General features: G+C 34.8%; 1 protein-coding gene across 4 annotated transcripts in view; it reads left to right on the plus strand.

Annotated features, from left to right (window-relative positions):
* Window positions 1-14,590, plus strand: part of MTFR2 (mitochondrial fission regulator 2) — a 79,681-nt gene that overhangs the window by 14,387 nt on the left and 50,704 nt on the right. For 3 of the 4 annotated variants that reach the window (XM_020987134.2, XM_020987131.2, XM_020987133.2), the window contains exons 7-9: window positions 4,377-4,698; window positions 11,816-11,987; window positions 13,428-13,629. In XM_020987134.2, coding sequence (XP_020842793.1) covers window positions 4,377-4,698; window positions 11,816-11,987; window positions 13,428-13,508 — 575 coding nt within the window. In that variant the 3' untranslated portion in view covers window positions 13,509-13,629. Of the gene's footprint in view, window positions 1-4,376; window positions 4,699-11,815; window positions 11,988-13,427; window positions 13,630-14,590 lie in introns of those variants that run through there. The other variant, XM_020987132.2, reaches the window with a different exon arrangement.

Genomic DNA, 14,590 nt, shown 5'->3' on the forward strand with positions numbered 1-14,590 from the left:
CTGTTGCATGAGGTGGATTTTTGTATCTGACTGTGTGTGTGTGTTTGTACATATGAGACCTTTTCTTTCTTTGATTTCTTTGGGTTATAGGCCTAATAGTTGAGTTGGATACACACAAAGGGTTATACACAATTTATTAAATTTTGGGGAAAAAGGAATGGATCAATTCCTAACTTCATCGACAGTGTACTTGTTTTCTGCCTACCCCACCAATGTTTGTCTTTTTCTTCTTTTGTCATATTTGCCAGTCCTGTGAGTGTGAGGTTGAACCTCAGAGTTGCTTTAATTTGCATTTCTGTAATTGTTAGTAATTTAGAGAATTGTTATATGATTGTTGATAGTTTGGATTTCTTTTTATGAAAGTTGCCTTTTATACCTTTTGCCATCTGTCTATTGGGTTATGGCTTTTAGTCTTATAAATTTGAATCAGTTATTTTGGAAATGGAACCTTTATTAGAGAAATTTGCTGCAAATATTTTTCCCTGTTACTTGTTTTCCTTCTAATTATAATGACCTTAGATTGATTTGTGCAGAAACTTTTACATTCCATATATTCTATCTTTTTGTGACCTACTGTTGTATGTTTAGTAATGAACTGTCTTCTCACCCCCATGTGTAGATCCCCAAAGTTAATTTCTTCCTTAGTCCTGTAATTTGTTTGACATGAATTTTTATGTTGAGGCCATGCATCCGTTTGGAGCTTATTTTGGCATATGTTGTGAAGTTGGTGTAAGCCTGATTTCTTGTAGCCTGCTGTCTCAGCAGTTTTCGTTAAATGAGTCCTTTACCCAGTAATTGTTTTATTTGGGGAGGGGGTTTATTGAACACTGTCTTACTGTGTTCCTGATCCTCCCTCATCCTCCTCAGTTATCCTTAATCGTTTTATATCCTCCTTAAAAATTGACCTTGTTCCTTTTTCTTTTACTCCCTTAGTGTACACGATCCAGATGATTTTCCAAATCTCAAGATTAGTCTTCAGATTTTCTCAATTTTTCCTAAATTTTGTCAAATTTCTCCTCACCAAATCCATTTTCTCCTACTAGTCCAAACTAGACTTTACTAGTCCAAAGCCCTCCATGTTACTTGTGTGATTTTTTTTTTTTTCTGACTCATATCCTTCTGTCTTCTCTTATTTCTTCTACAGGCTTCTCCCATGGAAGCCAGAAACTGCCTTGGTACCATTAACACTTTGGGCACCCATGATTTTATTGACATACTACCTATAAGATTGTAATTATTTCACAACTTCCCAGGTGGTGTTTATAAATTGTAAATTCAGTCACTTGACTGTTAGTTTTCTAGTGCACACTGTCACCAGTGAGCTTGGCCTGCTGTCAGACTGCCCAGCCTTACATATAGGCCATTGCCACACTATAGTTGAAGTATTTCCATGGTCACCTCCATACCATGATGAGGCATTTGATTAGCTTTTAAAAGTTTTGATGCTTATGTTTTTGGAACTAAATAAAGACTACAAAAGATCTATTTTCATATGCTTCAGAGGAGGTGAGATAATCTAGAAAGACCCCCAGAATTGGTGTTAGAAGAACTGAGTTGAAGTTCCAGGTTCACCTTTGATTAGTCGTGTGACTGGAGGCAAGACACTTTACCTCTCTGTGCCTCAGAGTTCTCATCTTTAAAAGAAGGATAATTATATTTGCATTAGCCTCCTTCACTGTAAGGAAAATGAGTCCTACAATTGTGAGCTATTATTAATACTGCTGACCTATATTTAAAGCATGGTTGGTAGTCTTTATGCAAAAGATATAGAAAACTTTAATTATGTTGAGGTGGGTGATGTTTCTCAAAGGAGAGACTTCTTAGTTCTCTTCAGGCATGTCTTGCTTCTAGGAAGTTTAACTAACTTCCCTGTGTCATTTGTACATACTACTTTTCAGGAATCATCTGTTATGTAAATTGAAGTTGGGTATGGGAATATTGGATATTGCCCTGCTTAGTAGAACTTCAGGGTAGCTAAGGTGATTGATTTCTCTTGTATTGACAGAGTTGGGTAAAATATCACTGTAGAGTAGGTAGATGCATCAGGTTTATACTTGGATTTGTAAGTTAGTCTTGTTTATAGTACACTCATAATTTTTACAAACATTTAAAATTTTCTGTTGGTAAGTGTAATTAAGATTGTGTATCATGTTAAGTAATAATGCTTCATAGTTTCCTTTCAAAATAGTCTTTGAAATCACATGTCATTAGCATTTTTACTCTGGATCACTGATTTGGAATATAGAGTAAGCTTTCTGTTGACTTGCTTTATTGGAACTCCTTTGCAAGAGAATTTGCTTCTGCCCCAGGAAGCAAATAACTATTTTAATAACATTTCAGGAATAGTTCTTAATTTGCACACAAACTATAATAACATATATTTACATGTAGTTTTATGAGATGCTTTTTATTTTTTCAAATTTTGTTTTAAGTTCCAAACTGTCTCTCCTTCCCTCCCTCCCTCCTCACCCCACAACTAGAGAAGGTTACCAGTCAACATAGATTTATTTATTTATTTTCCCTCACTTAATAATATTTTGTTTTTTTTTTCAATTACATGCAAAGGTAGTTTTCAGCATTTATTTTTATGAGATTTTAAGTTCACATTTTTTCTCCCTCACTTCCCTCCCCCATTTCCAAGATGGCAAGCAATCTGATATAGGTTGTACATATATAATCATATTAAACATATTTCCACATTAGTCTTGTTATGAAAGAAAAATCAGAACAAAAGGGAAAAACCTAAACAATATTTGTGTGGTATAGTGATGTGTGTGTGTGTGTGTGTGTGTGTGTGTGTGTGTGTGTGTGAAAGAGAGAGAGGGAATGATATAATTGAGGTTAAGTGACTTGCCTAGGGTTACATAGCTGGTAAAGTGTCAAGTATCTGAGGCTGGATTTGAATTTGGATCCTCCTGACTCCAGAGCTGGTAATCTATCCATTGCACCACCAACTGCCCCAGACACAGATTTATAAATGTATGTAAAACCATATTATGTATACTTCTAGTTTCTTTCTCTGGAGGTAGATAGCATCTTCTTTAGTAAGTGCTGTGTACTTGATTTGAGTATTTAAAATACTTGTAATAACTTGGTTGTTCACAATTATTCTTCAAACAATATTGTTACTGTATACAGTGTTCTTGGTGCTATTTATTTCACTTTTCATTATTTCATGTAAGTCTTTCCATGTTTTTCTAAAATCAACCAGCTCATCATTTCTTATAGTAGTAGTATTCTTACATTAGTATTCCATCACAATCATATACAACAACTTATTTAGCCATTCCCCAATTGATGGGCATCTCCTCAGTTTCCAGTTCTTTGCCACCACAAAGAGAGGTGTTATAAATATTTTAGAATATATAGCTTCTTTTCCTTTTTCCCTGATCATCTTGGCAGACAGACCTAGTTGAGGTATTGCTGAGTGTATATATAGAGTTTTATAACTCTTTGAGCATAATTCCATTGTTCTCCAAAATAGTGAGATCAGTTCACAGTTCCACCAGTAATGTATTAGTGTCCCAATTTTTCCACATCCCCTCCAACATTTGTCATTCTTTCCTTGTGTAATTTCAGCCAATCTACTAGGTGTGAGATGGTAAAGTTGTTTTAATTTGCATTTCTCTAATCGTTAATGATTCAGAGCATTTTTTCATATGACTATAGGTTTGATTTTTTCATTGAAAAAACTGCCTGTTTATATTCTTTGACCATTTATCAATTGGAGAATGACTTACATTCTTATACATTTGACAAAGTTTTCTGTGTACTTGAAATATGAGACCTTTATCTGAAAAACTGTCTGTAAAATCTCCCCTGCCCCCCTCCTCCATTTTCTGCTTTCCTTCTATTCTTGGCTACATTACTTCTATAAAAATTTTGTATAAAAACTTAATGTAACCAAAATTGTCCATTGTACATCCCACAATGCTCTCTGTTTCTTGTTTATTCGTGAGTTCTTTCGTCCATAAGTCTGATAGGTGATGTGTTCCATGTTCTTATAATTTTCTTGTGATAATCTCCCTTTATAATTAGTTCATGTATCCATTTTGACCATATCTTGGTAAATGGTATAAAATATTGGTCTATACCCAATTTTTACCAAGCTGCTTTCCAGTTTTCCCAATAATTTTTACCAAATAGTGTATTCTTATTTTATCCTAAAAGCTTAAGTCTTTATATTTGTCAGACACAGGGTTACTCTGATCGTTTACCACTATGTATTGTGTGTCTGCTCTGTTCTCCTGATCCAGCTTTCTATTTCTTGGCCAATACCAGATAGTTTTGATAATTACTTCCTTATAATATAGTTAAGTTCTGGTACTGCTAAACCTCCTTCCTGAGATGTTTTAAATAAACACTTTCGTTTTTAGATTCCTTGACATCATATGACATGCCTGATAATTTGAGACCACTACCATCAATGACTTCTTCACCTTCCCCTGTACCACGATGTTTTTCACCTTCGGTGGTTCATCCCCCCCCTCCTCCACCTCCTCTGCCTCCTCCATCTCCTCCATCAGGATCTAATATCAGTGATTCAGGCAGTTCAAGAGGTGGACTTACAGAAGAGTACCATGTTGCAAATAAGACCAACTCTAGCAAATGTGCAGAAAACCAGAGAACTAAAGATGTTCCCAGCATAATGGATGTTCTGAAGGATATGGATAAAGTCAAGCTGCGTGCTATTGAACGGTAAGTTGGTTTAATTTGATATACCAATAAACATTTCCCAGTGAGGATTTTCATTTAAATGAAATTTTTAATGTTGAAGAAATACAGCATTTAAGAATGCATTGTAGAGAACACAATTATCTAAGCCATTTAGGTCACTTGATGCTGTAACTTAAACTACTATTCTTGTATATACAGTTAACTAACTTTACACAGAAAAACAATTTTTCTTTTAAAAAATACGATTTTACTGATATATTTTCATTTTTTACATCACTAGAATTTCTTCCAGTATCCCTTCCTCTTCTGTCAGAGAGCCATATCATATAAAAAAATATTTTTTTAAAGAGAGGAAGAAGAGGGAAAAAAAACAAAACCAGTCTCAGTATATTGAAAATGTCTGAAAATACATGCAGTGCACCACAACTGTGACCTCCCATCTCTGCAGAGGAGTGGCCTATTTCTTTCTTGGAATCATGCTTATTCTTTGTTATTTTGCAGCATTTGCTTTTGATTGTTTTGCTTTTCCATTTACATTGTTATAATGCTTTATGTGTATTTGTTGTCTCAGCTTCATTCTGTATCAGATCTTGTAAATCTTTCTCTTTCTATTTTTTTTAACATTTTATTTTTTTCCTCCAATTACATATTAAAACAATTTTTTTTAACATTTTTTAAAAAATGTTTTGAGTTCTGGGGACAGCTAGGTGGCACAGTGCATAGAGCTTCAGCCTTGGAGTCAGGAGGACCTGAGTTCAAATGTGACCTCAGATACTTGACACTTACTAGCTGTGTGACCCTGGGCAAGTCACTTAACCCCAATTGCCTAAGCAAAAAAAAAAATTACAGATTGAGACAACTCCCAGGAATATTATAATATTATAGCCCAATTACAGAGCTCCCAGGACAAAGAAAATGCTTTAAAGGGACAGCTGTGTGGTGCAGTAGATAGAGTTCCAGCCTTGGAGTTAGCAGGACCTGAGTTCAAATGTGACCTCAGACACTTGACACTTACTGGCTGTGTGACCCTGGGCAAGTCACTTAACTCCGATTGCCTAAGCAAAAAAAAAGTTTTGAGTTCCAATTCTATTCCTTCTTCCTTCCCCTCCCCCTTACTTGAGTTGGTAAGCAATCAGATATAGGTTGTACATATGCAGTTATGTAAAATATTTCCATATTAGTCATTTTGTACAAGAAGACAAGAATGAAAGAAAGAAAGAAAAATAGTGTGCTTCAGTCTGTATTCAGACAATATATGTCAGTTTTTTCTTTGGAGGCAGATAGTATGCTTCATCATTAGTCCTTTGGGATTTTCTTGAATTATTGTATTTCTGAGAATGCTTAAATCATTCACAGTTCTTCATCAAACAGTACTGCTGTTACTGTATATAATGGTCTTCTCATTCTGTTCACTTCATTTTGCATCAGTTCGTATGAGTCTTTCCAGGTTTTTCTGAATCTTTCTCTTTTTAAAAAGGAAATTATTGATGAGTTTTGTTTTTTCCATTACCACATTTACAGATTATTCCTACTTCAATGAGAGTTCTCTTGTAACAAAATAAAACAGTTGAATAAAACAAATAATGCAGTAACCTTGTCTGAAAGTGCATGCAGTACTACTTCTCCCCTTTTATTTTTTTAAATTAACAGAAATCTGTTTTCTCCCTCTCCTAGCTCCTCCCCATTGGAGGAAAAAAACAAATTTCCTGTTAACAAATATGCAGAGTTAAGCAAAACAAATTCCCTTAGTGTCTGTATATAGAATATCTGTCTCATTTTGTACCCTAACTCCCATCACCTGTAATGGACAGCTTGTAAATCCGTCCATGCTTTTCTGTATTCATTGTAATTGTAATTTCTTGCTGCACGTTATATTCATGCACTGTGATTTGTTTAGCCGTTTCCCAATTTTGTTTCCATTTCTTTGCTATAAATATTTTAGTGTAAAGGGGGCTTCTTATCAGTGACCCCTTTGAGGTATAAGCCTAATAGCACGTTTTCCAGGAATAAAGGGTATGGATGTTTTAGACAATTTTTTGGTATAACTTCAAATTGGTATACTGATTCACAGTTCTATCAACAATGCATCAGTTTTCTTTCCACTACCCCTTTAGCATTTACCATCCCCATTCTTTGTCTTTGCCAGTTTGCTGGGTGTAAAATTAAGCCTCAGCATTGTTTTGATGTGCATTTCTCTTATTCTTAGTGATTTGGAGCATTTTTTTCATGTAGTTGTTAGTAGTTCTTTTCTTGGTGATTTGTGTTTTCTGGTTAGTTGAATGTTTGGTAATTAATATTAAGTTCCATTGTTTGATTCTTCCTTGTCTAGTCTGTTCCACTGGTCTATTTTAAACATTACCAAATGGTTTTGATGGCTGCTGCTTTATAATATAGTTTGAAGTTCTCCCCATAACACCGATCTCCTCCTCCCCCATTCCTACCTTTTTTCGTTATTTCCTTTGTACGTTAATTTTTTTGTCTTTCCACATGAATTTAATTATTTTAAGTTCTATAAAATATTCCTTTGATAGTCTAGTATGGCATTAAAATTGTAGACTAACTTTTGTAGTCTTGTTATTTTAGTTATAATAGTATAGCCCAGTTATGACCACAGAATAATTCTACCGCCGTTTACGTTCTTCCTCTTTTTTTTTCCCACAGAGTGCTTTGTAATTGAATCTGTTGTAATTGTGCTTTGATAGACGAATACACAAATATTTGATCTTTTTTGTAATTATTTTGAATGGAATTTCTTTTTCTATTGCCTTTTGGATTTTGTTATTATAGAGAAGTGATATTGAGAAAAAATTTATTTCATTAGATTCATGCTATTCCCAACTAAGCCTCTTTATAGATATTATTGGATACTAAAGCCCTCTCAGTTAAAATGAGGTGACCTGTTATCATTACTGGGGAAAGTGTATGCCCTATTAATAGAAAGTAAGTAGATTCATCTTCATATAGAAAGGGTAAGTTTATTTTCATAGGGCTTTAAAAAAATTCTCTGTATAATTTTTGTGTCCACATGGAGGAATTGTTTTGGTATGGTATCATTTGACAAGGCTAAAAACATATAGCAGATTTGGCATAGAGATATATTTTGGGTTGCCAGATGCTTAATTTATTCTTTTTAAGTAAATTCTGTAATTTTAGAAAGTATATCTCTCACTGTTTAGTTTTTAGCTTCACTGACTAGCTTAGGGTAGACTCCTCCTATGAATGATTGTTCCATTAACTATTAAGGTACATTTAGCAAAGACAGTTAGACATGGGGCCCTTTTAGGTTATGATATGGGTTGAAAAATAACAGATTAGCAGTGTGGCTTAGAGATTAAAACCATAGTTCATGGAGCAGGGAGATAAAACTGTAGTGCCATCAAAATTTTGAGTTGAAAGGGACTTCAGAAATAATCTAGTCTAATTTCATTTAATACACACACACACAAATTCATGTTTTGAGAAGTTAAGGGATTTGTTTAAGATTATGTAGCTTGTTAGTGGGGGAGCTGAAACTAAAACCCTAAATTCCAGATTCCTTCTCCAGTATGCTTTTCTCTTGGAAAGTAATTTCTTATGGTACAATAGTATTCCATTACAGTCATGTTTTGTCTGCACTTTCCAGCACCAGAAGCACAGTTAGTGCTGTCTTTGGATTTGTACTTCTCCCCTCTATTACTGTAGATAATCAGGTTTCCACTCAAAATTCAGCCTCAGGTTTGAGTGATCTAAGTTCCTATAATAAAGTGTTAGTAGTACTTTAACCTCCCAGAGAAGGCTGGGGAGCTGAGATTAGAGAGGTGAGGTAGAAGAAGGTTTACCCAAGCAATTTAGGGATTAAAATATCCCTATCCAAAGTATATTTTTCTCCTGAGGGGACCAAAAAGAGGTTGAATGTGAAAAAAAGTTGGTGAATTCCTGCTGCTAAAAAAAAAAATCAAGTTGAAATTTAATATCTATTTTCTCTGATACTTCTTCTCCTTCTGCATCTTTTTGCATTCCCTCACTGAATTTTGGAGTTGGAAGGGCCCTCAGTGGCCATCTAGTCAAGCCATATTTTATTTTACTTTTTACATGTGAAGTCATGCAAACCATATTTCCGTATTAGCCATATTGCAGAAGAAAACAAATAAAATGATTAAAATAAAGTAAAAAAAAGTAAGCTTCACTTTGCATTCAGAATAAATCATTTCTCTCTTAGGAGATGGATAGCACTTTTAATCATGTGTCCTTTGGAACTGTCTTGGATCATTGTCTTGATCCAGAGTAGCTTTCACAGTTGATCATCCTGACAATGTTGCTGTTACCATATACAGTGTTCTTCTGGTACTGCTCACTTCATTTTGTGTGAGTTCATGTAAGTTTTCTCAGGTTTTTCTGAATCCATTTTGCTCATCATTTCTTTATAGCGCAATAGTATTCCATTACAATCATGTACAACTTGTTTAGCCATTCCTAATTGATGGCCATCCCCTCAATTTTTGATTCTTTGCCGCTATAGAAAGAGTTGCTATAAATATTTTTGTACAACTGGGTTCTTTTCCCTTTTCTTTGATCTCTTTAGGCTATAGACCTAGTAGTGGTATTGCTGGGTCAATTGCTGTCCAGAATGGTTGGACTTGTTTTGATGGGGTGATGGGACCTGGACCCCAAAAGGCAAAGACCATGTCTCTAAAAGTAACCCAACCCCCCCTCCCCCAAAGGAAATCTCTCCCTGTTGCCTGACCCTGTAATTCCTCAGATAAAAGCTGTCTCAGGGTGCCTGGCCCAAGGAGCCTGATCTCCAAGAGCCATACTCTGGCATCCCTTCTATCTTGTCCCTGCGACAAAGCTATCTCTGTTGACTCCCTTAGTTTTCCCATACATTCCAGCAGCTCAGCACTTGGACTGCTTGCATATACTGACCATTCCCTAATCTAGTGGGGGTGGGACACCCAGGCACCTAATTAGCACACTTGGCATTCCTTTGCCTGTCCCCTTTTCATATAAGCATTACTATCATCCCCATTAAGTTGCAAGTTTGGAACTTTGCCTGCGTCACAGTAAAATTTGCCACTTGATTGGAAGACGGTTTGAGTGTGTGAATTCACCTGTACCCTGACATTTTGCGCCACTAAACCACATCTGTTTCACAACTCTACCAACAGTGTATTAGTATCCCAATTTTTCCACATCTCCTCCAGCCTTTGTAATTTTCCTTTTCTGTGATGTTAGCCAGTCTGACAGGTGTGAGGTGGTGTCTCAGAGTTGTTTTAATCACTATTCAGTAGTGATTTTTAGAGCATTTTTTTATGTGACTGTTGGTAACTTTGATTTCATTTGAAAACTGCCTGTTCATATTCTTTGATCATTTATCAACTGAGGAATGGCTCTTTTATAAATTTGGCTCAGTTCTCTATATATTTGAGAAGTGAGGCCTTTATCGGAGAAACTTGCTGTAAAGTTCCTTTCCCCCAGCTTCCTGTTTTCCTTCTAATTTTGGGTGTGTTAGTTTAGTTTGTGCAAAAGGTTTTTAATTTCATGTAATCAGAATTATCTCCTGTGATGTTCTGTATCTCTTGTTTGGTCATAAACTCTTCCCTTATTCATAGATCTAACAGGTACATTTTTCCATGCTCCACTAATTTGCTTATGACATCACCCTTTATGTCTACATCATTTTTAAGTGACTTGCCCAGGGTCACACAGCTAGTAAGTGTCAAGTGTTAGGTCTGAGGCCACATTTGAACTCAGGTCCTCCTGACTTCAGGGCTGGTGCTCTATCTACTGTACCACCTAGCTGCCCCTGTTTATCCATTTTGACCATATCTTGGTTTACAGCGTGAGATGTTGAACTGTGCTTTTATAGTGCCATACAAAACTGAAATAGGCTGCCTTAGGAGGCAGCAAGACCTCCTTCACTGATAATCTTCAAGCAAAGACTGAATGCTAAGTTGTAGAGGAAATTGTTTTGAAGTATGGCTTGGTGGTTCTAGATTTCAAACTATGTTACAAAGCAGTAATCATGAAAACAGTCTGGGACTGGCTAAGAAATAGTGGTGGATCAGTGAAATAGATTAGGTACATAGTATGCAGGAGTAACTGACCATAGGAATATAGTGTTTGATAAACCCAAAGATCCAAGCTTCTGGGGTAAGAACTCAGCATTTTACAACTTCCATCCATTGGTTTTAGTTCTGCCTTTTGGGCCAAGCTAATCCCTCTTCTATGTGACAAAATTTTAAATGACTGAAGCCAGCTGTCATATGCTCCCTAGTCTTCTCAATGCTAAATAAATAACATCCTTCTGCCGAGGGCTGTTGCATTTTCTATTCTTTGGGAAGATAATGCTTTTTCAGTTACTTGGAGTTGAGCTCCCTTTTAGAGATCTTTTCATTTACTTTATGCAGTCATGCTTACTGCTCCCTGGTTCTGCTTATTTTGCTGAATCAGTTCATAACACATCTTCTAACTCCTTAGGTTTAAATTACTCATAATAATCATTTCTTACTACATAGTTTATATTCCACTATAGTAATTTTGCAATTTGTTCAGCCATCCTCTCAAATGATGAACACTTAACTTTTTTTTCAATTCTTTTGTTTTCCATAAAAAGTGCTTCTGTGAATGTTTTCGTATGCATGAAACCTTTGTCTTTCTTTGACCTCATAGGATTACTGGGACATAAGAGTCTGAATAATTTTTTGACTTTTCTTTCATAATTCCAGATTGTTTTCCAGAAAGGCTAGACCAGTTCATAGCTCCACCAACTGTGTATTAGTAAACCTGTCTTCCCATGTCACTCCAAAATTGATTTTCCATCTTTGACAATTTGAGAGGGGAAACTTGATAGTTTTAACTTACATTTCTATTATTAGTAATTTGGGATATATTTTCTTTTGAAAACATTCCTGTTGTTTCATCACTTATCTATTGGGTAATGATCTTAGTGTTATAGTTTTGTCAATTCCTTGTATGCCTCAATTCTCAAAATTTTATCGATGATACTTGATGGGAAAATCTCCCTTTACTTTACTAAATGTGAGGACTTTCATATACAAAGCAAATTTGTCAAGCTCTGCCTTACGTTTCTGTATCTAAATATGTGCATTATACATATCAACAAGGTGATTAAAGTTTTAATTTATTGAAATTTCTATAGGTCACCTGGAGGGAGACCTGTTCATAAGACAAGAAGACAAAGTTCTCATTGGGATCCAGTGTCTATAATTTCTCATGCCCTTAAGCAAAAATTTGCATTCCAGGAAGATGATTCCTTTGAAAACGAAAGTAGTTCTTGGGACTCTTCATTTTCCAGTCCAGAAACTCCAAAGGTAACCCTGTGATAATATACCATTAAGATATAGTTTTTCTCAGGTAAACTATTCACATGATAGATATTTGAAGGTGGATTTTGTGTCCAAATTCTATTAATATAATTAAGTATAATTGGCTGTATAGTTTTGTTGATGCTAATTACTATGTCTTATTTAAATCCACTGTAGCCTGTGACTCACAGCATTAGGCTTTTTAAACTGAAATACTTTGATTTTTTTTCCCCTCAGTTATAATAATCATCTTGTTCTTTGAAATTCTCATTTGATTTTCAAAACAGTCCTGTCATTTCTCATATTGCATTTTAAATGAGCTACTCAAATTTATATATCTAGTGACTGAGCCAAAACTTGAGATGATAATAATGCATATAAAGTGATTTGTCAGCTTTTAATATAATAATAATAGCTAACATTTGCGTAGTGCTTACTATATGCCAGTCGCCATTTCATGTGCCAGTCACTTTACAATTATTATCTTTTTTGATCATTAGAACAGCTTTGGGAGGTAGATGTTATTATATTCTTTTTACAAATGAGATAACTGAGGCAAACAGATAGTTAATAACTTTCCAGGGTCACATAGCAGCTTTTAAGTGGCTGAGGCTGGATTTGAATTCAGGTTTTCCTGGCTCTCTTGGCTGAGTACTCTATTTACTGATCCACCTACCCATCCAATATGATATATAAATGTAAACTTCTATCTGGTTGAACAAAAATAAACAATCATCAATAATAAACATTTATTGAGCACCTAAAATAGTTTATTTTTAGGACAGCTGTATAGGCCCTCACTCAGATGCTATTTACACTTTTATTTTGGCTTCAGTTCCACTAATATTGCTTATTTATTTTCCAGCCATAGTTCTTTAGCAGCAGAAAATTAGATGTTGTCAAGGCAGCTTTAGATACAGATATGCAGAAAGTAGCTAGAAGTTTCCTGGCACTAAGGAAAAAGATATGAAGCAGCAGACATCCTCACATACTTCAGTAATTCTAAAGATATTACTATATTGCAACATAGAATAGTAGCTAATAGCCAATAAAAGATGACTCAGAATAATTAAGAAAAAGTTAAATTATGTTCAGTAGGTTGTTTAAGAGAGCACAGAAGATGGAAGATTTCCATGAAAATGGGTAAAATAAAATTTGAAACTTTAAGTGATATTTATCCAAAGCACTATATGAAGATAGTAAATAAATCAGATGTTATTATACTACCATATATTAAAAAATTATTTCATGCATGTTAATTGTTTTTTCATTAATTAGATTGTGAGTTCCTTGACAGTAGGGACCATGCTTTATGCTTACTCTTCATGCCCCTTAGCTCTGTGATGTATTGAGATACTTGGCCATTGATTGAACATTTGTTTGCATTTTGTCTTTTTCACAGTATATTCAATTAATTTTTGTGTTTTAAAATATGCTTAATTTTAGTTTGGACGTGGTTTCTTGCAGCCGAATGGACAATGTATTCAAGAAGAAATTGACAAAGTATCACAAAGATGTCATTGTTAAAAGTTTTATTTCTCTAGTTAAGAACGAGCCAAACTTGAAGGAAAATGCATGTGCCTCATAATGTGTTAAATAGTGGCAGGACCACTTTTTAAAGCAACTAAATAAAGTTTATGCACTGGAATATATTGATATGCAACTGTGAAAAACTCAACAAGCCTACCTATGTGACCTCTTACAGATTTCCCAGCAGTCAGACTTCTGAATGAAATGTGTGAAAGTTTTTCTTTTTTGTGCAGTTGTATCTTGAGAACAAATATTAGATGACCTAATATTTCTCATAATAGAAGGCTCAAATGTTGCCACGCGAGGAACCATTTTAGTGTATAAATGAAACCTTAGACTGCAGTATAATATTGGAAAGCCATTTACTCGACAAGGTGCTAAGGAATCAGAACTCCTCTTCTAGTTTATGAAAGCTGCTATGCCAGTATCATGAGTATCCCTCCTAATTTACTTGATTAATTCAGGTAGGTAGCCTTGTGCCTTTTCTTCAAGTGTAGAAATCTTCAGCTGGCTTTCAATTTTCAGTAATCTGATGATCTTTAGAGATTGTAAGATAATAGTTTTTTTATTCAAACAGCTATAGGTTGACTCACTAAATAGTTGCACTTTGATACTTATAAAATTGTTCATGTCATCTTCTTATGTTCACAGTTTGTTTTTTTGCCCTTAAATGTGGTTTTATTAAAATGCTGCAAATATAAATTTTTAGGGAATCTTTTGCTTCTTAAATATTACATAAGCTTGTTATATAAATGTGTATGTATCATGATTTTTTTCTCTGTTCTTTATTCATTTTCTGTGCCGAACTTTTGTAAATGTTTGTAAAATAAATGTACCTCCACAGTTGTACTTTGTATCTATTGAAGTATGTTTATTTTGCTAGTAGGTTTAGGGTTTAGGAGTAAAGGAGAAGAAAAACATCACTTTCCCCTTCCTTAATAAATGTGCGCATTTCTTTATAGGTTAGATACTCTACATGATATTTATAAAATGCTGAGTTTGAGGCTGCCACCTGACTGATTTGTAAAGTAGTCTAGGTACTCTGAGAGAAATGAAAGCTGTTTAATTTCTTTTAAGTT

Source organism: Phascolarctos cinereus, unplaced genomic scaffold (genome assembly GCF_003287225.1).
Source record: "Phascolarctos cinereus isolate Bilbo 61053 unplaced genomic scaffold, phaCin_HiC Scaffold_5;HRSCAF=322, whole genome shotgun sequence".
NCBI lineage: Eukaryota > Metazoa > Chordata > Mammalia > Diprotodontia > Phascolarctidae > Phascolarctos > Phascolarctos cinereus.